The sequence below is a fragment of the Protopterus annectens genome, chromosome 1.part0 (genome assembly GCF_019279795.1).
Source record: "Protopterus annectens isolate FY-2018-M chromosome 1.part0, PAN1.0, whole genome shotgun sequence".
Classification (NCBI taxonomy): Eukaryota; Metazoa; Chordata; order Ceratodontiformes; family Protopteridae; genus Protopterus; species Protopterus annectens.
Window position 1 is genome coordinate 809822123 of NC_056725.1, and position 26083 is coordinate 809848205.

The following is a 26083-nucleotide window of genomic DNA, read 5'->3' on the forward strand; positions in this document are numbered from 1 at the left end:
TAAGCCATGATAAAGGGCAAATTATTATCCCAGGGATAAAAATTCAAAGGGGGATATTCCAGGGTGACTCTGTCACCGCTGCTATTGTTCCTTACCCTTAACCCATTAAGCTGTCTACTTAACAGCTTAGGCCATGGCTATAATTTGGCTCTTAGAAAACAACAAATTGTAAAGACTTATCGTCTTCTCTTTGTCAATGATTTAAAACTGTATAGCTCATCAGATAAAGAACTGAAAGCACAACTCCAAGTTGTCAAACCTTTTTCAGATGATATAAGAATGTCATTTGGTCTTGATAAATGTGCAAAAGCAACCTTTAAAGCAGGAAAACTGCAACACCAGGAAAACATCAGTTTGGGACAAGAATGTGATATAAAAAAACGAGCAGGAAGGAGTGTAAATATTTTGGAATTGATGAAGGTTCAACAATAAAACATGGACAAATATGAATAAAACTTAGTAAGGAATATTCCAGAAGACTTAAATTAGTCCTGAAAACAGCACTGACATCTAGGAACAAAATCCAAGCTATAAACCAGTTTTTCTCTTCCTGTCCTAACTTACAGTTTTGTTGTAATTGACTGTCCCCAAAATGTGTTGGATCGATTAGATAGGAAAACAAGAAGGATGCTTCATGATCATCAAATGATTTATAAAAGTCAGTGCATACCAAGATTATATATTCCCTGTTCTGAGGGAGGGATGGTTCTCCTTGAAATTGATTATATGTATAGATCTGCAATTGTGGGACTCCACACATATCTGATGACCTCACAAGACCCAAACGTAGTGAAAGTTTTGAAACATGAGGAGAATAAATCCAAGATGACTTCTCTGCTTAATCTAACAGAAACATATCAGCGTCAAGCAAGAATGGAAATCAAACCAGAAGTAGATAAAAAACTGGCAGCAACTGAATGTGCCAAAAACAAAAGAAAGAATATAAGGTGACAGATTAGATGAGAAGGCAAGAAATGTGGAAAATGCATAAATATAGTTGCAAGTATAGAAAACTTCTGGAAGAACCTCATGTTGATCAGAAACAAACACAGGAATAGTTAAGGAGAGGTGAATTCAAACCGAGAGATGATAGGTTAATATTGGCGGCACAAGCTAGTGGACTATGTACATGGTTTACAAAGTCCATTGAACATGTGGGAGAAACAGACAAATGTAGGTTTTGCAAAACAGAATTGGAAACAGTTGCACACCTCGTTGCTGGTTGCAACATACTAATGGCAGAAGGAATGTATACTGAAAGGCATAATAATGTAGCGAGACTGTTGCACTGGGTATTCTGCAAACATTATGGTATTAAAGTGGCTGAAAAGCACTGGAAACATGAGCTACAAGGCATCATAGAAAATTATGAAGTCTACATCACATGGGATCATCCACTACCAACAGTTCAAAAGGTAGATGCTAGAAAACCAGATGTAGTGGTCCAAGAAATTAAGACAAAAGTAGCATTGATCATTGAAATCAACACACCCAGTGACTACAGTGTCCTGTGCACAGAGAGACACACATTCATAAAATATCAGGACTTTCAAGCAGAAATGAGAGCAATGTGGAAGAAAGATACCCATATAGTTCCAATAGTAGTAGGAGCAACAGGTCTTATAAAAGAGAGTCTAGAATCATATTTAGATATGCTACCAATACACGTAACTGTACAAATTACACAAGGAGTCAATACTGCACACACTGGGGGTGCTGCGAAGAGCACTTTTGGCTGACATCAAAGAGTGAAACAATACTAATTTCAAGAGCTTTAATTGTACTTTGACTTAGGAATGTGGTCCATTCCTGTCAAGATATTAGAAACCCAAAACAGTTGGAGAAATTAAAAAAAAAAAGAGAGAGAGAGACACACACACAGAGAAAGAGAGAGACACAGAGATGTATATAATACATATATGTATTTTATGCAAACGGTATAAGCAAAGATATACATATCTGTAAACATACACTCCTATGTTTATAAATATGTATGCATATAGACGTATAAAAGTATATGTTTATAGGCTCATAGGTAAATACTGTGCTATTACTCTGCAGATTATTTCAAGCATAGCCATTACCCAAAATCAAATCCTGTGTCTTCCATCTATGTTAAGACCTTAACCATTATGCCAAACTCACTTCCCAAAAAACTTCAAATGCACCAGATTTCACTAGATTTGAATTCCATTCACTGGATTCAATATCCAGAGTATTAACTACTACAACTCAGAACTATGTATATATATATATATATATATATATATATATATATATATATATATGTATATATATATATATATATATATATATATATATATATATATATATATACATATATACCTTTAGCTGTCTCTCTACACATACACACACACACACACAGACATACATACATATATATATATATATATATATATATATATACATATATATATATATATTTATTACACATATATATTATTATATATTAGACATCTCTCTCCCTCTCTATGTATGTGTGTGTATGCATATATATATATATATATATATATATATATATATATATGTGTAATAAATATATATATATATATATATATATATATATATATATATATATATATATATATACGGTTCCCTATCAGAAGCCTGAAACACTATAAGCCTGAAAATCAAAATCCTGAAACCAAAAGCCTGAAAACTCAAAATCCTGAAAACCCAAAATCCTGAAACTCAAAATCTTGAAAACACAAATAATGCTAATATGCCAATACAAAGACACTAATATCTACCGACTGACCTTGACTTTAACCCTAACCCTAAGGTCCGTCACTATCGCACACTCACCTGCCCTGCGCCCTAACCCTAACTCACTTAAACCGCCCCTAACCCTAATTTTTGTCACTACTGCACACATGCCTAACCTGCGCCCTAACCCTAACTCACTTAAACCGCCACTAACCCTAACATAAAACCAACCGCACACTTACCTGAACCCAACGCATGACCTAACACCACAGGGCTAACAATAGCAAAGCCACAATGACGTCAGTATGTCTATTTTGTGTTTTCAGGATTTTGAGTTTCAGGATTTTGGGTTTTCAGGATTTTGAGTTTTCAGGCTTTTGGTTTCAGGATTTTGATTTTCAGGCTTATAGTGTTTCAGGCTTCTGATAGGGAACTATATATATATATATATATATATATATATATATATATATATAGAGAGAGAGAGAGAGAGAGAGAAAGAGAGCGCTAGATCATGCATATATACACACTCACGCACACACACACACACACACACACACACACACACACACACACACACACACACACACACACACACACACAAAAACACACACACACACACACACACATATATATATATATATATATATATATATATATATATATATATATATATATATCAGCTTTATTAGTATAGATATCAGCATACATACACAAATAGATATGTACATATGGGTTAATGCATTTGTACATACATACTTAAAATATAAAGTAAATATTCCTTAAGGAATTATTTACTTGGCAGGCAGAAATATTTTTAAAATACATTGTTCTGTGTAGGCCAGAAATTATCTCTTAATATGATAGTTTTGTAAGACAGTAAATATTTCTAAAACACTTGCTGCATGCTCAAGTTGGCTGATCAGAGTTGGCCACCACACCCTAGGCAGAGAAGTGGTGGAGGGCAAAGTATCATTTGAATGACCTGCACAGAAAGTAATGCAGGCTGCATTGTTCATTTTTTTTATTTCAGAAATTAAGAAGTGTCCTGCTTAAACCCATGTTTGTTTATATTCAGGAAACTACAGGTAAACTATGCAAGGTATAATACAAAGCACACACTTAAAATGAATACGAATACAAATATTTTAAAATTACCCCCATCTAATAGGTTAAGAAATGTTACAAAACAGAGGAAGTCATGACATATTTCTACTTTTACTTGCAGTAAACAAACCTAGGAAGCAGTATTTATATGAAGTTAAAAACTAACAGAATAAACAGAAAACATTCCTCCTTCTCAAGACGTTTGCATCTACAGTATAAAAGTATACTGTGATGTTTACTAAATGCGACCATATCAGATAGACATGCATACACATATATGACAGGTTAATAACCATGCCCTCCTTTTGTTCTGATTTTTATAGCGGAAGAGGAGACTAACTGTAACCATAGTCAGGCACAAAGAATAATGGAAAACGTGCTCATGAGTATTAGAACATTAATCATGCTTCAGAAATAAATATGTATGATTAACCAAGGCATTCTGCTGAATATGGACTAAAAGTAATATTTTTAAGTAATCATTCAGATCTAAGTAATACTGAAATACAGTTGCAGAAATACAATATGACACTAATACAGAATTCCAGAACAATCCATTTCACTAGCATATTGTGGAATATTATTTTTAATGTAAAATGTATAACCATTATATATCTTACACTTGCTTACGTGATATTGCAAAATATATTCGCACTAAAATAAAGGTATGATATGACCATGTTATACCTTATTAGACACTTAATAATAACATTTTGCAGAACATTTTATACAAGAAAAAATGTAGTACCATTTCACTTATTAGACACTAAGTAAGTACTGTTAAGTATGTGCTGATGTTCCACCAAATTTAAACAAATTCACTATCTCCATTTTGTATGTTTCTCTACCCATCTTTTTTCTTATTCTCAATACTGATTACTTTATATTTCCTTTATCCTTTTACTCCCATTTATGTTCATTTTTCCATAGGTCCAGAGATCCCAGGATTAGCCCAAACACATTCCTCCCAGGTCAGGGAAGGTTCACCTGCCCCTGCCCAGAGATTTCCCCACAGGGGCAGAATGGTGGCTTCATTCCTCTAGGCACCCTGACATGGTGCAGCCCAGTAAGCCATAAAGCATGTGAGCTTTGGGACTTGGTATAGGATATGGTAGAGTGGGCAGTGAAGAGGCATCTTAGGCCCATGTAGAATCTTTATTTTAGCAGGTGCAAGACTGGGCTGCCCTGGTCATTCTGACCACAGAGCCATACCAGGCCTCTGTCTCTATAACATCATGGTGAAACATTTGAGGTCTTGCTGACCAGGGTGGGCTTGGCTACAACTCCTCTTCACCTCCCCAATTTCAAAACCCTCTCTCCTATGCCCTCTACCATACTTCATTCCCAAACTTCCCTCTTAAAAAAATGAAAAATAAGGGGGGGGGGGCTATTCTCTGTGAAAAAAAAATAGAATCTTGTCTTCTCCCATCTCCTCCAGCATGTTTTCCTTCTGTGTATCCTTACTGTTGTATCTCCCTGTTTTCCATCTTTCCTATCTTCCTCTTTCACACCTTTTAAAGAAACAGTCATGGTGTCCATATAAGGATACCACTACAGGCAATACATAAAACTTCTTTATATTTTTAAAGCTCGTTATACATAGCTGCACTGGGTGCCATTTGCAATGACTACCTCTATCAGTACTCCTAGAGGGCTTGCACACAACTTTGCTCATCCATAGTTTCTGAAAAGGTCTGAAGTCATTTGAGATTTTACATTTTAATGTAGCAATTTCAATATAACTAAACAATTATGTTTCCCACTTTAAGCATTTTACAAAAGTTGATATTACCCTGCCCTAGTATTTTCCATTGAAGTAATCACTGCAAATAACTGCGATCAGTATATTTGCATATAGGTGTTGCACTGTTTCCAGACGACCATGAGAACTGTTTTCTGTAATATGACTAGAACCCACATCAGTCCAGCATTGAAAAGAAAAGCTCAGTACAGCTCAAATTAATAATTACATAAGGTTCACTCAAGCTTATTGGTTTGGCATGCATTTTATATATGCATAATTTGTTAACAGGGCCCCCTGGTATAATTATCCATTTTCAGGGGCAACCTTGGAACACTGCCTTGTTAAGTGATTTGCTCAGTCACACAGTACACAAATGAAGGATGAGGAACTCAAACCCTGGGCTACAGGAACAGGGTCATTAACATCTCACAGCCTTAATCCCCTGTGCTAACTGCTATATTATATTTTATTATATTATATTATATTATATTATATTATATTATATTATATTATATTATATCATATTATACTATATTATATTATATTGTACACATTTAATCCAAAAACTTGGATGAGTCACTAATACACATGGCAGGACAAATTGCAATTATTAGATACCCACTTCAGCTGGTTTGACTGGTATTAGCAAGTGTACTAAAATAATTTAAAGAGCAACACAGCCTAAAGCAAGTTACTGCCCAAATAAATGAGAAAGTGTGTGTGCGTGTGTGCGTGTGTGTTTGTGTGTGCGTGTGTGCGTGTGCGTGCGTGTGTGTGTGTGTGTGTGTGTGTGTGTGTGTGTGTGTGTGTGTGTGTGTGTGTATGTGTACCTAAATAGGTGCAGTCTGTCCGGTTGCAATATTACTCAGATTAATGCATTCTGATACAGGGCAGCCATGGTGGTGCAGCAGTAAGCATTGCCGCCTCACAGCAAGAGGTTCTCCAGTTTGATCCCTGGCTGGGGTGCCTCCTGTGTGGAATCTGCATGTCCTCCCTGTGGTCACATGGGTTTCCTCCGAGTGATCTGGTTTCGTCCCACATTCCAAAGACATGCTGTAGGTGAACTGGACACTCTAAATTGGCCCTAGGCGTGAGTGCATGGATGTGCCTTCTGTGGAAGATTGGGCGCCGGGCTGGCAACTTAACACCGTAAAACTCCTCTGCAAATCATGAGTGGACAGGTGATCTGCTGTGGTGACCCCTAACTTGGAAAAGCCAGAAGAAGAAGAAGAATACATTTTGATGCAGATATTCTAAACTGTTGTATTAGAAAATTCAGTAAAGCCATTCAAATGAAACAGTGTAAACAATGTCGCTCTTGCCTGCTGCCAGACAAACTGTGTAACGTACTATAGAACACAATGTGTTGCATGCATGACAGCCGGATGAGCAAGAATTGTCTACATTGTGGACTGTTTGTTTTCACATACTTCAGTCCTCTTCTCCAAATTATTTTCAGCATTAAACACACTGTTACATTTCTCTAACTCTATAAATCAAAATGTATGCTAAAAGTAAAAAAAAAATATTAGATCAATGCACAGTTGCTGATCCAAGTAGTTAAAAAGCTACATCTGTAAAGTTTTGGGAAGGAAGTAAAGTGCATGACTCTAGATATACTTTGTACCTGTTGTATTGCTGGTGTTTTCTTTAATTTCCACGAGCATGGATTCCAGTTCTTTTAATGAATTTCTGTGATATTCAGCTTGAAGTTCTAGGAGCTGTGAAGATATGGAAGGAAACATTAAACTATTATCAGAAGAGGTTCTGGTGCATAAGCACTCCCGATATTTTATGACTGACTTCTTAACTGAGTCTAGCTAATGGGATCTCAAGATGTTGCTTAGAGCCTGAAGTAAAATCTCAATACCCATTATTTATGGGTGCACATGACATAACCTAAACTTATATTTCTAGTACTTAGGAAAGAGGGTATGCTTCCCACAACAGTTCTCAGTACATTTCCCCAAGTGAAAAAATAATATTCTGGTAAAGAAATAATTGTTTAATAAGAATATTTACTAAAACACATACATTTTTTTTGTTAATGCCCATAGTTTACATATATGTATACTGTCAGATGAGAAGCTGGGTTCTGCTTTAGAATTCCCACAAAGATACATGGAAGTGGAGAGATCTATCATATCTGCACTGTCTCACTTTGAAAGTTCTTATATAGCAGGTCTGTCCAATGGCACAGGTTTCCAAGAAAGTCACCAAACTAAGCAGGGAAGGAAGCAAATAGACATATACAAGGAAATACTGAAGAGTGCATACCTTGCTAGGGGTCTTTCTAGTGAATGTTCTGCTCCTAAAGTGCAGGTTCTAAACACCGTACCAAAGGAGTTGTGTAAAAATGACCAGGAGTCTGTGGAGCCAATACTGGCTGTAGATATGTTTCTGAAGCAAACAGTAGATATAGCAGGTCCTCACACAGTGCTCATGTCCCAAGAAGAATAAGGATACTTACTAAGCAGTAGCATGCGATGAAATAGTCACTCACTGAAATAAAACCTGTCTGATGTTCTGTTTAATTAACAAGGGATTCAGTGGAAAAACATCAGCTTCACCACTGAACACCAATAAACATGCTCTCTTTGTCTGTCTGTCTTTCTCTATCTCTCTTTCTCTGTCTTGCTTATCTGATATATAAAATGTGTCTCTTTCTTTCTCTCTCTCTCTCTCTATATATATATATATATATATATATATATATATATATATATATATTATATATATATGTATGGGTCTATTTCTCTTCATCGAAAGTACATCACTTCGAAAAAGAGAAGTAGACCCACACTTACATGAAAGTGCATTTAACCGTTAAGGAACACTGAGGTGCCGAAGCACACTACAGTGGGAAAAAGGGAATTTACCTGTTTCCCTACTGTAGTGAAATCTCGGAGTTGGTATATTTAAGTAGGGGGCACAGGCCCCCACATGGGGGCTTCAGGGGGGCTTGATCCCCTGCAAAAACATTGTTTTGGTGTTCCTGGTCGGTTTATTGAAATGTTCTTCGCGAAAGTGCACTTTTGGTTAAGTGCACTTTTGTGTAAGTGTGGGCCTACTGTTCTTTTTCGAAGAAATGTTCTTTTGATGAAGTACAGTAGATCCATATGTGTGTTTGTGTGTGTGTGTGTGTGTGTGTGTGTGTATATATATATATATATATATATATATATATATATATATATATATACACACACACACACACACACACACACACACACACACACACACACACACACACACATACATGTCCATATACATACATACACATATATACAGAATGTATAAAGCTCCCCCTCTATGACCCATGAAGTACATACCACTTTTTTAAATGAACTTGATTCACTCTTCATTCAACCCAACACTATAATTATGAGTGATTTCAACTACCACACTGAAGAATGGGAATCATATATGACCTCAAACTTGCAGGCTTAAAGATTCATGGACTTTGTCAACATGACTGCCCTGAACAACTAGTACGTCTGCCTCCTAGGGGACAAATATCCATGATCTAGTCCTCTCCAACATGGAGGAACATTGCACTCCCCTGAGTGTAATGTTCTCCCTGGTCAGGTTAGGTTATAAAGCTATGTCCTTCGAAATAAAAATAAAACCTGGGGCATCAGGTAACCCTGGTGCTTTTGGGAATTATTTCAAGGCTAACTTCCAATTTTTATGTGACACCCTGGCTAAATTTCAAGCCCTCCTCAAACCCAGGAAACACTGCTATCTATATAGAATAATTCACAAATACTCTGTACAATCATTTGTATAGCTGCAAAGATGCAATGGTACCTACCCAAAATAAGTATAGGACTAACTCTAAAAACAAATCGCCATAGTGGAATTCAGCACAGATAGGTTTTATAACTAAAGGAAGAAAATCATGGCCAAAAATAGAAAGTGCAATGCCCACCATTGTAAAAGCTCTCTCAAACTAAATAAACAACTCAGGGGACTGATTATGTCTACCCAAGACAAATTTGAGATAACATTATCCTTCCAGTCTAGGACAACCACAAGGCATTCTTTAGCTATGTCCAAAAACTCAATGGCAATACACAGCAATGTGCTGAACTAATTGTGAACTGAGGTACCTATATTGAGCCAGAGCAAATAGCATATCCACTGGCCAATAAATTAGCTCCAGTTTTCCCCTGTTTTCCCCCTGGACACTTCTCAAGAAATATCAGCTCCCCAGCTATCACTAGGGAAAAGGTTCTCAATGAGCTCTCAAAGGAACCTGATAACATCCCAGAAAGCCTCCTTAATAGCATTAAACATGACCTTTTTGGCCCACAGTCTTAGCCACCAAACAGGCTTTGTGCCAAACAAGTTGAGAACTGCAGATGTTATCCCTCTACACATGGACGGGTTATTCATGGACCTAGGAAACTACCAATCTATAAGTCTTAATAGTCTTATATGTAAGGCCACGTAAAAAAAATCATCATGGACATGATAAATAATGACATAAGAAACCTTCAGAGATTGAATCAAACCCGGTTTGGTTTCATTAAGGGCAGGTCATGCCTACTCGAGAAGAAGACCAAAGCAATCAATGAGGGCAAAATGGTACATATTACCTACCTCAACCTGGCCAAAAAATTCAGCACAATACTCCACTCAGGCATTGTAGACAAGCTCACAAGCCAAGGTATGAACTTCTTATATCACCTACTGTACAGCTAGCTGGCTTACAGGTGGTACACAAGAAGTCAGATAAGTGAGACTACCTCCACAAAAATCCCAGTTGCTAGCAAAGTCCCCTGGGATTCAATGCTGCATTCTGTCCTTTTTGGCATCTACTTCTCTGAATCAAATCCAACATCAATGGCCACTGGCTGACAAAGTTTGCAGATGACTGCAAACTAGGCACAGTTGTAGGATTCTCCCAAAGACACAAGCATCCTGTTAGAGAGCCTGACACAACAATAACCGAAATCAGAGTCATGGTCTGAAACTCAATGCCAGAAACTGCATAATAGTATCTTTTAGAAAGACAACACCCCTGGAAGTTACTGCATTGATATCCCTATGGGTTGACCATATGGTCATGGAATTATAAATGCATGTATCTGGAGCATTTCTCCCCCAGGCTGCCGCTGAAAATAGACTCTGTCCTAGATGAACTTTCCCAGCTGACAAATGTTAAATAAATAAATAAGTAAATAAAATAAAAAACATAGACACTGTCTTGGTGTTTACCCATCATGTGTCTACTGCAGTAAGGAGATCATTCTATGTTGTACAACTTATAAGCAACTGTATGGCATCTAGGTCCAAAGATGTCTCTTTTACATTGTACTCACCCTCATCAGATCAGTCGCTGAGTACAATGCCACATCAGTATGTACCTGACCAGGGATATTCAACGACTGGAGTGCCCTCTGAGGTTCCTCACAAAAATAATACATGGCATAGCAAACATGCCCTACATGAACCACATCAAGGCCTTATCCTTGTATTTGGTTTCCTATAGAGTACTGAGGGGTGATCTATGCCTGTCCTTGAAAGCAGGCTCCAATCCAGCTATTATGTCCGATTTCACATCCGTAGAATCAAGAGTATCAGAAGATCCCAATTTAGGGATCTGAATCACATATATAGCATAAATAAACATGTTGGATGGACAGGTATGTGTCTCTGAGACTACCCTTCTCTGGAATAGGCTTCTCATCCATGTGAATCAGAGTTCTTCCTTGCATTTATTCAATTGTAATTTGGATCAGTGAATGGGTAAGCATAAATTTACCCTTGGTCTGCCAACTTAAAATGAGTGGTATCATTATAAGCTGAATACAGTTGGGAAGCATGGATAGGCTTAAAAAGGCCCTTTAGGGTCATTAAACTAGTAATCAACCATGAACCTATGAATATACATACATATATATATATATATATATATATATATATATATATATATATATATATCACTTGCAAAACTATTAAGATTGAAAATGTAATAATATGCATATCAACATATATAAACATAAAGAGCTACATCATTTTCAACAAAAATGGTTCCTATTTGCAACAGACATATAGTATAATAATTATTCTGTTACAACCACAGTGACAAGCACTAGGGTTGTGGTAAAATAGGAATGCAAACCAATCCACTAGGGTATCAGCAAGAGAACAGCTTTAAAAATAGATTAAGCAAATTATGTGTTTTTGTGTGACGTTTCTACATTTATTCTATGTGTGTATTTTGCATTACTGCTCATGCTCGGTTTGTGTCAGTGTTTGCACAGTCAAAAAGATTAGTTAATCCGGACTGTTTGTTTGACTCACCAGATTATGAGGAAGTCTATTACAGATGAAAGCACTTAAATCTGTTTTTTTATTAAAGATGTTTCTGTTGCTGATACATGAGTGGACTGCCTTGCATTCATATTTAACCTCAACCCTGGTTCATTGTCTAAATAATTATATTTTGTTAAGAATCAAAATTTCAAGGCATTGACATAAATTAGCAGTGTCTTACTGTTACATTTACTTTTTAATCAACATTTACAAATCCTACTCATTACAGCCGAGTGCACCTCCAGGCGTTTCTGCATTTACATCCTACTGACGCCTCTACGCATCAAATATTGTTCATTCATATTTGCAATAATAATTCTAAAACCGTGTTACTTGCTACATGCCTACATGATGGCAAACACAATTGTATTGATATTTGACCTCTGTCTAATACAGCTAATGGGATATTGAATATTATTTGTATACTATTTGTATTTGTATGCTCCTTTGCCTGTTTCTACCCACTCTGTTTGCCCTGCGGGCTCACTACACTCCCCTACCCTATCCCCAATTCCCACCCACCCCCCAGAGGTCCTAGTCATATACTTCACTAACCACTCCCCCTTCCTTCATATCCTATCACTCACCTCTCCATCCCCAGGCCACTCCCTTATCTCACTCTACTAATTAGAACTACTCAATTTCCTGTTATACCACCCCCAACCCTTGCTATCCATCCACTACACTACTTTCCTTCCCAACTCTACCTCATTTTCAATCTCCTCTAATCTCTTCCCTCATTATTTTGTACCCTGCTCTATCCCTTCCATAACTCCCTTCTTCTTTCTACAACACCTATTTATACTGTCATTTCCCTACTTATAATTACATTTTACCATGGCCCCATCAAATAAACGTATCCTCTTAAACATACTACTCTTAACCACCACAATGGCCTGTCTTACCATATCTTACTTACTCACCTGCTTTGAGTATCTTTCTCTCCCTGAACACAATCATTACATCCATCAAACACTAACACCCTATTTCATCTTCTCCCTTAATCACAGCAACATAACCTGTAAGTCCAACTATATGCTACCAAAATTTCACAGAGCAACCCACATTACCTATTTCTCTTCCAAAAAGACTCTTAATAACCACTATAAACTCCTTAAATCACTACAACACCCCCAGCAACACTCCCTCCTAGACGGTGATATTCATCCAAACCCTGCCCCCAGTAATAACTATACCAATAACCCAATCAACTTAACATTACCTACAGTCTCAACACTAACAAAACCATGCAACTCCCTCTTCATAGGTCACCTTAACATTAGAAGTGTTAACAATAAAATTTCCCATCTACATGCTCTCCTTGATGTACACTCATTTGACATACTATGTCTTACGGAAACTTGGCTTAAACCATCTACTCTAGACCAGGAAATTACGCCTCCGGGTTATAGCATCCTTAGAAATGACCATAAAACCAAAAAAGGTGGAGGTATAGCCATTCTCTATAAAATCTAACCTCCAAATTTTCCACATTAATGTGCTTCCATCATTTGCCACCAATTCTGAAATCCTAACTACCAAACTCCAAATCAATAATTCCAAATCCATCTATCTACTCTGTATGTATCTACCCCCAGGTAATAATACCAGTACTCTTGAGAATCTACTCAATCACCTCTCTACCCAACTACCCCAGGAGACCATTGTACTTGGTGACTTCAACATAGACTGGTCCACTGGCAGTTCTATGAATCCTACGAATCACATATACCTCTTTGGTTTCAAACAATTAATAACAACTCCTACAAGAATCCACAAACCTAGCAATAAGGAAACTACTCTGGATTGGATCCTTATTAATAGCCACCCTGAAACTTATACTCCAGGAACCCTTCCAGATGACATTAGCGACGACATGCTTACCTACATTATTAGACAAAAAGTCCATCTTCCAACCACTCATAACATCAAAACCTCCCGCTCAAAAAAATTCTTTAATCCAGACAGCTTCCTAACTGATTTGCAAGCATGTGACTGGTTACCACTAACCCATCTTGAACTTGATGAATCCGTTACTTACTTTAATACTAACTTTCTTCAAATCCTTGACTGCCATGCACCTTTTCGCACTACTAGAATAAAAACAAACCTGCCCCATGGCTCACAAAACAAACCAGGCAGAAGATATTCCTTAGAAATAAAATCTGGGCAAAATGGAGAGCTACCAAATGCCCGACAAACCACCTTCACTATAAACAGCTAAGAAATGCCACCAAGAAGGATATTCTTAGAGATAAAAAAAGATTTCTACCTTCAACTACAACAAACCAGCCAACAAATTCCTCAAAAGTTTTGGTCTGGAATAAACAAACTTCTTCAGCCAGGCAACACCACTACTCCAGACCCAACTGGTTTCAACCATAATAACTCCACCCAGATCCTTGATGTCTTTAATAACTACTTTACTGAAGCCATTCTAACCTTGGCTAATTCTTTACCTCCTTTCACTACTTCCCAAACTAATACTTGCAATAGTTCACTACCTACCTTTCAGATACAACCGGTATCTACATCCCTCATCTGTAAGCTACTTCAAAAACTGAAACATTGCACCCCTTCTGCTGACCATCTCCCATCTGAATTCCTACAAATAGCCACAAAAGCCATAGCCTATCCCATCTCCATCATTATTAACAGAACTATCTCAGAAGGCAAAATCCCTGATCTATGGAAGATATCCCATATCATCCCGCTACACAAAGGTGGTCCTTCTACTGAGCTTTCAAACTATCGCCCTATTGCCTTACTCTCCCCTTTAGCTAAGATCATGGAAAAGTGTGTTCACAAACAATTACTTAACCACTTACTACAAAATAACCTACTTGCAAACTGCCAACATGGCTTTAGACCATTCCATAGCACATCGACTGTCCTCTTATCCTTTACAGACTCCATAAATAAAAATCGCAACAATAACTCATTTTCCGCTGCTCTATTTATTGACCTGTCGAAAGCCTTCGATATGGTTAACCATAACTTACTACTAGACATACTAAATACCCATTCTCTCAACCCTCAAGCTATACAATGGTTTAAGTCATATCTGGAAAATAGACAGCAAGCAGTACTTTGGCAGAACAATTTGTCTTCGCTACTACCAGTCAATGTTGGAGTACACCAGGGCTCTATCCTAGGTCCCCTTCTCTTTTCTTTATTTATTAACAATCTACACAACAACATACCTCAAGCCACATGTATTCAATATGCCGACAACTCCGCCTTAATCTGTACCGTCACTCCCTTACCCAAACTGTTTTTCAAAATGTTGAAAACTGGTTTATGCAACACTGCCTCCTCCTAAATCCTAAAAAAACTAAATTACTGCTTTTCACCCCTACTCACAAATCACCTACTCCATTCTTCTCTATAACCTCTAACAATGGTACCAACATTACCCCAGATACCACAACCCGCCTACTAGGTGTAACAATTGATAATCGTCTCAGCTATGATGAACACATCAACTCCACTATAAAGTCTGTTAACAAAAAACTTGGTACCCTCTATAGAATCAAAGCCTTCCTTACCCCTTCTGTAAAGAAAACTATTGCCCAAACCCACCTCATTTCTACCCTTTTCTATGCCTGTGTTATATATACTAACCTTTCCAAAAATAACCTCTCAAAACTCTCCACCTGTTATAATAGCATAGCTAGATACATCACAAGCTCCCCCTTTAAAACTCACCACTGCCTTAAGCTCAAACAACTAGGATGGCTAGAATTGAAAAAACATATACTCTGTCAACAATTACTTATTACTCAAAAGATTCTACACCACCCTAACAACACACCTATCCTCACTAATCTAATTACACCCTATACAAATCTATCCACACTCCGCTCTGTTAATAAGCTTCTAGTTTCCTCAAATAAAGCTAATAACAAAGCTGGGGATTCACTCTTCACAAACACTACAGGAAAAATCTGGAACCAGCTTCCCTCAGAATTATCTACCCTTGCTTCTACTTCTCTTTTTAAAAAACATCTTAAAGAACATCTAAAAACTCATTGGCTTTGTCCATGCACTAATCCAGACTGAGATTTGTCTTTACTATTTTACTTACCCCTTTCCCTACTCCTTTAACCTAAGTCTCCAACACAAGTTACTTCTCTTTCTTTGAATGATGACAATAACACTTGTGTTCTCTTCCCTACCTGAGACTTGTTCATACCTTGTACTGTGTGTTGTATAATTAGTTAGTAGAATTTCTACTAAACCTGCTATAATTCAAAATGTATTATTATTACTCCTTTTAGACTAATTCTACTCTGTACTGTAGTCATGTATGTTTCTATAAATTGTTAACTGTTGTAGTTCAAAAATGTATCATTATTATTCCTTTTAAGACTAATATTAGACTGTAATGTAATCCTTTATGTTTCTATACATTGTTAACTTTGTCATTGTTCATGCTTGGAGCTTTTCTCCCCGGGCCTCTACTGAAAATGGACATATATCCAGCTAGACTAGCCCAGTTAACAAATGTAAAATAAAAAATAAATAAAAAATAAAAAATAATAAAATAATAATATTGTAATAATTGTCATATTTCCCCAAAATCTCAACATTCAGATAACACAGACAGAACTGCATATTGTCATATAAAAGCTCACAGTTGCATGAAGAAAATCCTGCTGGTGGTATGTGTCTTGCTTGAATAGTTAATGAGATATCATAAGCTGTTTATACAACATTACAAAATTTACTGCCTTTATTTTAGCTTATAAAATCTAGTTTAAAGCATTAATTAGTGTAAAGTTTAATCTATCCTGAATCCTTTGCCATTTACAGTTTTCTAGTAACATTTAAAGTTCCAGAGATATGAATATTTGTTTGAACCATAAGATGATACAGCCAGATTAGTTGAATTGCTATCAGCTATACCAGCTTTTTCATTATTTGATGTAAAAAAAACCTGAAACCCTATTGAAAGCTCTGTAGTCTGTGTACGTAAACAAATGTGGGGCACTTCCTGTTCTGTGCTTTGTATTTCATATCTAAATTAAATAATACTTTTTCTTGTTTTGCATCTTGGAGAAGTTGGCCATTTATATGAAAAGTAAATATGGTTTCCTTCTGTATATTGTCTCTGTTTCTTGCTTGTTTTGTATGCAGGGAACTCTAAGGTCCAGTATTATGGAAATCCTGTGCAGTGTCTTTTTTTATAACAAGAAACATCTTTTTTTAAATTATCATGTACGACATAGGCCATGTTACATTTATATAAATTACAAACTATAGCGACACAATCTCAGTTACAAACATAATACATTCCAAACTGTGCCAACACAACTGTAGCTGCAAACATTATACCTCACTTTTAAAATATCCAGGCACTGTTAGTGAATCATTACATAGCTCATTCAAATCCTGCCTTCTTTTAAACCTTGTTCATCCTCTGCATGTCTTGATCCAACATTTCCCACTTTTTCCTATGCAATTTGCTCCTACCCTTTTCTAAAGATCCCAGTTCCAGTTGTTTTTATCTCTGTTACTATCTACACTACTTCTAATAAAGTTGGTTTAAACTTTGATTTCCATTTTCTAGTAATTGCTTTTTTGGCAGCCATCATAATTAAACTCAGCAAGGCCTTATTATGTCCAGGCAATTCTGAGTCTGTATCATAGTTCGAAAAAAAAAGCAATTTCCCCAACTACTCCAATTTGCTCATCTAGCATCTCTGACAGAGCAGTCTGCAGAAAATCTTTAAAGTCTGCCAACTCATTACACTTCCAGGAAAATATGTTGACAGTTATCTCTTTCTTCCCCATCATACCTCCAACTTTTGCTATCTACCTGAGGAAAAACTATTTGGACTCTGCCTGGGATATAAAAATTACCTTTGTAAACACTTCCAGGCAAAGCTCCTAAATCTTCTGGATTTTGTTGCATATCTGGGAGACATACATATATCCCCCAATTGTTTCTTTATGAACAGCTTATCTCTCTTCCCAATACTTCCTAACCTCCTCTAATTGAGTCTTATAGTTATCATGCAATATTTTATATGCTGTACTAATTATTCCTTTCTTAATGGCAACTTCTGTTCTAGATTCTACTAAACCCCTACCAGTGCTGGTATTTCATTTAGGGTCCTATACAGTGTCTTGATGACAAGCTGAATTTCCAAATATTCATGAACTTAATAACAGAATCCACTGCATGAGCATTTCATTACAGCAATAGAGAATGGTCAATATTTATAACAATGCTCTGAATATCTGTGGTGTGTTGCAGTAACATTTACTGATTCATAGCCCTCAGCATTCCCAGAAGGGAAACACCTTATTATCCAGCTACTTGAATGAGTAGGACTTGTTCCACTATGCATTTTGCATAGGTACTAAAAGGACTATGTACAAGCAATGACCCCAATCCAACACCATGCACTCACACACATACACAGACACTCATGCACATATACAATGACACTCAGTAGTCATTCATGTACAGATGTTCACAGACACACTCACACACCATTACACACACATCCACACACATGCATATGCACACAAGCATACACACACACACACACACACACACACACACACACACACACACACACACACACACACACACACACACACACACACACACACACACACACACACACACACACACACACACACACACGCCTTGGCAAAGAGGCACACACACACATGCACATACACATGTACACAGAACACAACACAACTTAATTACATTGGCTGTATCTGCAGAATAAAGTCACTCTAATTTACCCCATACAGATTTGCACCCTTGAAATGAATAGGTGTATGGCAGAAAAATGTTGTGCCCACTTATGCCTTTGGATTCCTACTTTGCCCAACATTTGCGTAGTTTCAGCATCTATGATTTCCATACTATACAAGATCTCTAACTGGCAGAATGCCAGGATAGTTATATACATAACACCCTTGGACCTCCTCCATAGATTATCACATCAACATGTGTTATCTTGAGCCTTTCTACCAAAGTGCAATGTGCAGTGGGCGTACTAGGCAGAGAGGAGGCATGCAAATTGAAATGGTCTTGCAAAGTGTGCAAGACAGGTTCTGCTCAACTTGCATACTTTGCAGCCAGCAATAAATGCCAACAAATGACATGTTTCTCCTGTTTTGCATGGATAAATGATGCAACTGATCCCACAAGACAAAGTGAGTGACAAACTGTTTGGTTCCTATCTGCAAATGGTGTCTTAGAGAGTATGCCTTGCATCAGATACATTTTAGGAGTGTACTATTTAGGAAACATTTTTTCTTGTGTGTACACATATCATTATAGTAGTACCTATTCTGACTGCATATATGTGTGTATGCATGTGTGTGTGTGTGTGTGTGTGTGTGTGTGTGTGTGTGTGTGTGTGTGTACATTTGTTGATGTTAGTTATCTATCTGATTGTTAACACAGCAGCCTAAGTTTAAGCTCTCATGGCATAAACAAGATGGTACTTGCTGGGGTTAGGATGGTGGATGTCTTTGATGTGTGTTTTGTTTTGTTTTGCTGTATAATGTTACTGCCAAGTATATCAAGTGTCTGTAATTGTATTATGTTGTAAGTAACTACTATTAGACTAGAGTATGTAGGACAGCAAACAGTAAGAACACTGCATCTTATACTTTGGGGGTTAGTTATCCTAAAATGTCACTTACTTGTTTACAGTTTCTAAGCAAGACTGAAACCAGTTTTATTGGTAATTTTTAAGTACCATTAACAAAGACTGAAATGTGTAAATTTTACTGTTATCTATGGTGCAGCTGTAAGAGAACCTAAGCAGCATCCGACTGTCACAAAAGGAAATACTGCCAGCTAACTAGCTGTAATTTTGTAAATAATTATATGTCATTTGTGAATATTAACATGATTTATATAGAAGTGTAACAGAAGGGAGATTATGCCAGCACAGCTGTCTGGAATGTTATAAATGGTTATGTGTCATTTGTGAATGTCAACATGCTTCATGTAAGATGCTTGAGTTACAGATGTATTAGAACTGTATGTCATATTGTACAGACGTGTGCTAAAGAGATATTTTGTAAAGTACTGAGCAGAAAAGTATATACTCTAATGTAACTGTTTAGATGTATATATTTTAACAATGGAAACTGCAACAAAAGACATTAGCTTCAGAATAGTTGACATTGAATTACTTGATGGCTGGGCCATAAATAGAGATGTTATCTTTCAGTTTCAGTGCAACAAGAGACATAATATATAGAGCAGGGGCACAGGAAAATATTTTTCTTGGGTGGTGAAAGCCAGGGTACATTTTTTGTCTAGGCTTGTATGGGCCCTAGGGCCGATAGCCTAGTACTTACCTATGAACCTATGAACCTATGAACTAGACGTTTTTTATATTGTCTTTAAATGGTGAGGAATGTAAATTATTTTACAACTTCTACCATTTGCCAAAAGATCTGAGGTCTATATATTTTCACAGGTAGATGCTGAATTCTACCAGCAGTATCAGTGGGGGGTTTCACCTGGGATAGAGTCAGATGACAAGACGATATGTCATTCTGCAAGCTATCCCAGCAGTAATATTTGGGATATTAATGTAAGAACTCTCTGAGAGAGACAGGGCATTTTGTATTTTGTCTTTGACCTGACAAGAACATCCACTCACCACATCTGCCTTGTTTCTCTGTAAGTAAGATAACTAAGGTACAGTAATTTCTCTTAGATACAGTCAGGAATATAGTGAAGTATAACTTAGATGTTTTCTTTATTTATTTGAGACTGTTGTGCAATGTTGTTTTAAATATTTCCTGTGATTTTGAACTCTGATGTAATTGTGATTATTTACTGAGTATTTTCTTGTTATTTTATTATTTATTATTACATATACTTAAACTTTTCATTGTGGCTGATATTTGTGAGACATATTTAAGTTCTGAGAGTACTTACATATTTATTTGGTGACACTGTGTGCCACTCCTAATAGCTTTGCACTTGGTCAAACTACCATAAGTATTAATAGTAACATTACACAGTAAGATTGGACACCCTTTGTTAAGGGCATTAAAGTAGCTGATGAGGACATGGCTGGTGGCAATGATAACTACCTTATAGTCTGGGCAAAAAGGGGCATGGCTAGAACACCTGTTCCAGTCTTTCCCAGGTGTGTGTGTGTGTGTGTGTTTGTATATAACCCAAACCTCAAAGTGTGTGCGTGTGTTGGTTACTTGGGCAGGGACATGAAGAACTGGTTGGGCAGAGAGAGTGTTGGATGACTTGGCTTGGAAAGCCCTGGCTAAGGACTCAGCTCTATAGCTGTTCCAGTGGGGACTGTTATTGGGGATCTGGAGAAAGAGGGAGAAACCATCCCAGACTGACTGTGGTCTCTGTGTGCTCTTACGGGAAACTGCAATTTACTGTGTGTGTACTTGTCATCCTCCTAGTGTGTAGATCCACCACTGCTGCCAGTGGTGAGGATTGAGACTCCTTGATTACTAGGCAAGCGTTGGGGCATCACATATTAATTAGGGGCAGTGGTGGGATATCCACATCATATATTTATTGAGTGGGCTAGCCACATATTAGGATTCAGTGGTGTGGATATTGAATTTCTTTGGCCTGTAAACAGTGGTCACTAAGGAAGGTGTTTGTACTGTCAATCAGGCACACAGTGAGCATTCAGAGTTTCATATCACAGTGGTTTCATTTCTTTTTTTTTTTTTGTTGGCTTAAATAGTCATGGAGAGCATGCAAGGATGTTAGAAAAGGAGTATGTCAAACTGACAAGGAGCCAGTTGGCTGAAATGTGCCAGGCTAAAGGACTTGTGCATGCCAATCTGACTAAAGCAGAAATAATTGCAGCCTTGGGTACAGCTGTATCACAGCCCAGCAATCAGGAGGATAACCAGACTGGCCTTGGAGATGTACAACTCTCAGAAAATGGACAGTTCAACCTTTCCACAGAGGACTTGAATATCCATCTGGAGTTATAGAGACTTGAACTGGAGGCCAAACATTTGGAAACAGAAACAGCAGAAGGACTTGAGATGTTTGGAGACTGAGGAAAATAAAGGAGAAACCTGGTATGTTTGGAGGCTGGGGAAAATGAGAAACTGTGATGTCTGGAAGCTGAGGAGAATGAGAGGCAGAGGCAACATGAGAAGGAGATGCTGACTGTTCGCCAGGGTCATGGAAGTAATGGGGAAGGGAGTAACTGAATACCAGAAGCCACAAAGTTCAGTAAATGTATTCCACAATTTACAGTGGGTGATAATTTTGACAGTTTTATTCATATGTTTGAAAGGGTATGTAAACAGTACAGTGCTGACCAAAGGCTCTGGGTACGGTTCCTGACCTGCATACTCCATGATAAAGCTGCAACTGTTATTTTTAAATTGTCTGATACTACTTGCCTAAATTATAATACTGTTAAAATTTGTCTTTTATGGTGTTTTTAGTTAACAACTGAAGCTTATAGGAAAAGGTTTTGTGAGCATAGACGCAAAATAGATGAAAGTGTGTGTGAATATATTGCTGAACTAAGCACTTATCTTCACAGGTAGGTTTGTGGGTATCAGGTCACCAGTTTTGAAGGGCAGACAGACCTTTTGGTGAAGGAACAAGTCCTTAGCACTTTGCCTGAGGACATGAGAATCTGGTTAGCAGATACAGAATGTAACACAGCAGGTGAGTTGGGGAAAAAGGGAGACCTATACCTAGCAAGCAGGGCATCACTGCACAGTAAAGAGATACCCAGTGCTGTTCATGGGTCTAAGGAAACCCATGTTTGGCAGCCTAGACTGCCCCAACAGAGTCCACCAGTAGAAGGGGAAGCCACTACTCTGGGTATACGTCCAGAACCAAGGGTTAAAGGTTTCAAATGCAACCAATGGGGTCATGTAGCATATAGATGTCCATGGAGATAAGGTGGGGAACAAAAGGTGGGAGAGCCAGTAAGTGGAAATGACAGAATGCCAGCAGTATGTTGTCTTGAGAGGTTATATCCTATCTTAGTAAATGGAAAAGAAGTCACTGCTAAGAGAGACACAGCCTCTGACTTAATCATTGTGAAAGTTGAAAATGAAATAAGGCACCCAAGTTACACACTGGAAACTATACACAATAACTTTATTACAAAAATAAGAACAGAGAGGTGAGCACTTTCACAACTTAGCGTTGCTTCATCAGACAATTGTCTGATGAAGCAACGCTAAGTTGTGAAAGCGCTCATCTCTCTGTTCTTATTTTTGTAATAGAGTTATTGTATATAGTTTCCAGTGTGTAACTTGGGTGCCTTATTTCATTTTCAACTTTTATTATTTATTTGGGCACCTTAGTATACCTGAAGCCATTTTGGATTTTATTTAATCATTGTGAAGCCTGCAATGGTCAAAGAGGAGCACTAGTTGCTTGGACAGTCTACGCCAGTCAGAGCTTTAGGAGGGACCCCATTCCAATTACCCTTGGCTAGGGTTCACCTTGACTAGGAGGGTGGAAAAGGAAGCCAGTTAGTAGGTGTGTTTGAGGAATCCCTGCAGATGTCCCGATAAGGAATGATTTTGATAATGCAGTACCTTGTGTGCATGCAGTGACATGCAGTCAGGCTTGGAGACAAGCGTGTGAGTCTTGTAGCCTGAGGGAAACCCAAACAGTCCACGGACTTGAAGCCAGGACTGGTGTGGTGGTTAGTTCAGAGAGGGTGCTACCCTGTAGCAGTGAGACTGAAAGTGAGCCACAGCTGCTTGTGGGTACTGATGTTCCCTTGGACAGAGTGACTGCACAGGCAGAGATGACTGACTAATAGTACCCAGGCTGACAGTGAGGCACTGCTTTCAGAGAATATCAGACTTCCTGTGGTAGGGGAGCTGGGAAGGCTTACAAAGAGAGAGTTGAGATAGGCTCAGCTCTCAGACCCTACATTACAAGACATGAGGAAGGTAGCTAGTGAGACACATGATTCTCAAGGGAAGGAGAAATCTGTATACTGGGACAAAGGGTTACTGTATAGAAAGTGGACCCCTGAGGGAGGGCTAGAGGGTGAGAGAATACAGCAGTTGGTAGTGCCCAGAGCCTACTGTCTGGCATTTCTAGCCACAGCCCATGACATTCCCTTTGCAGGTCATATGGGCATAAAGCATAGAAAGAGATGTATTATGTAGAACTTTTATTGGCCTGGGATTTCCAGAGACATAACAGGGTACATGCTGCTAATTATCCGGGTTTGAATGAAACAGTGTCCATTAATTCTGTTTTAAAACTTAGATATTATGATGCTAACAGTTTTTTAGTTTATTTATTTTATTATATGTTAGTTATGACAAGTTTGTTTTGAAATGATTGATTTGACAATTAATTAATTAATTAATTAATTAATTAATTAATTAATTAATTAAAGAGGGTGTTTTGTTTCAAAATTGTATAGATTTCATGAGTAGGGAGGGGAGTAGGTATCAGTTCTGAAGAAGTTCCTGTTAAATGTTTTTTAACAAAAGCGCTCAATTGGCTGTTAGTAAATGGTTTATTATTCAACAATGGGTTCATTTTTTGCTTCCTTAACAAAGGGTGTCCAATCTTAACTGTGTAATGTTACAACTAATCCAAATGGTAGTTTGACCAAGAGCAAGGCTATTAGGAGTGGCCCATAGTGTCTCCAAATAAATATGCAAGTACTCTCAGAACTTAAATATGTCTGACAAATATCAGCCACAATGAAAGGTTTAACTATATTTAATAATAAAAGAACTAGAAAATACTCAGTAAATACAGTTACAACAAAGTTCAAAATCACAGGAAATATGTAAAACAACATTGCAGGACAGTCTCAAATAAATAAAGAAAATATCTAAGCTATACTTCACTATATTCCTGACTGTATCTATGAGAAATTATTGTAGCCTAGTTAACTTATTTACAGAGCAACAAGGCAGATGTGGTAAGTGGATGTTCTTCTCAAGTCAAAGACAAAATACAAAATGCCCAGTCTCTTTCTCAGAGAGTTCTTAAATTAATATACCAAATATTACTGCTGGGATACCTTGCAGAATGACATCACTTCTTATCATCTGACTCTACCCAGGTGAAAATCCCCACTGATGCATCTGGTAGCATTCAGCATCTATCTGTAAAAATACATAGACCCCAGATCTTTTGGCAAATGGTGGAAGTCATAAAATAATTTACATTTCTTCGCATTTAAAGTTAATACAAGAAACTTCTAGTTCTATATATTATGTCTCCCGTTGCACTGAAACTGAAAGATAACATCTCTTTTTATGGCCTAGCCATAAAGTAATTAAATCTCAACTATTCTTCTGAAGTTAACTTCTTGTGTTGCAGTTTCCATTGTTAAAATACATGCATCTAAACAGTGACAATGGTGTATATACATTTTTGCTCAGTACTTTACAAAATATCTCTTCAGCACGTCTGTACAATATGACATACAGTTCTAATACATCTGCCGCACAAGTACCTTACATGAAGCATGTGACATTCACAAATGACACATAGCCATTTACAAAATTCCAGACAGCTTTGTTGGCAGTACCTCCCTTTTGTTACACTTCTATATAAATCATGTTAATATTCACAAACGACAAATAATTATTTTACAAAATTCCAGCTATTGGAGCTGGCAGTATCTCCTTTTGTGACAGCAACATTAAATTAGTTAAACTTTTTTCAGAGTGAGACGAGTAAAATTAATAATATGAAGTGGTTATGTAAGGCTTTTTTCAAACAAAATGGTTGTCTTATTTAAGGACAAAAAATGCTGCAGACTTGATAACCAGTTATCAGACTTTCATCTTTAAGGAAGTAGTTGGTCTTGACTGTTGAACCAACATAGTTGGGTGAGCCTTTGTTTTTGACACCTGAACATATGAAAAAGAGGCTGGACTTTGCTCTTTTACCTGGAACATGTGAGCAGATTGGTTGGTGTAATCAAGTGCTTGGGTATTAGTAGGTCCTGACAATACTTTCATAAAGGTGGGGCCTACAGCTTTCCTTAACAAAAAAACCCACACTGTATTGTGGAAGCAGGTAACTAGTTTTGGTTTCTAAATGAGGGATTATTTTTTCTAGTGTGCTGCTTATGAAGTATAACTTCTAATAATAAAAAATAAGTTTGTGTAAATACTTGTGTAAAATACTGAGCACAGTCCCATGATTTTATACTTTTTTCTTTCAATTTGACTTGT

The 26083-nt window shown here is 37.3% G+C and overlaps 1 protein-coding gene across 1 annotated transcript in view; it reads right to left on the reverse strand.

Moving 5' to 3' along the window:
• Positions 1–26083, reverse strand: part of SH3BP1 (SH3 domain binding protein 1) — a 1277628-nt gene that overhangs the window by 524904 nt on the left and 726641 nt on the right. Inside the window, exon 9 of the mRNA XM_044063342.1 lies at positions 7206–7299. Coding sequence (XP_043919277.1) covers positions 7206–7299 — 94 coding nt within the window. The remainder of the gene's footprint in view (positions 1–7205; positions 7300–26083) is intronic.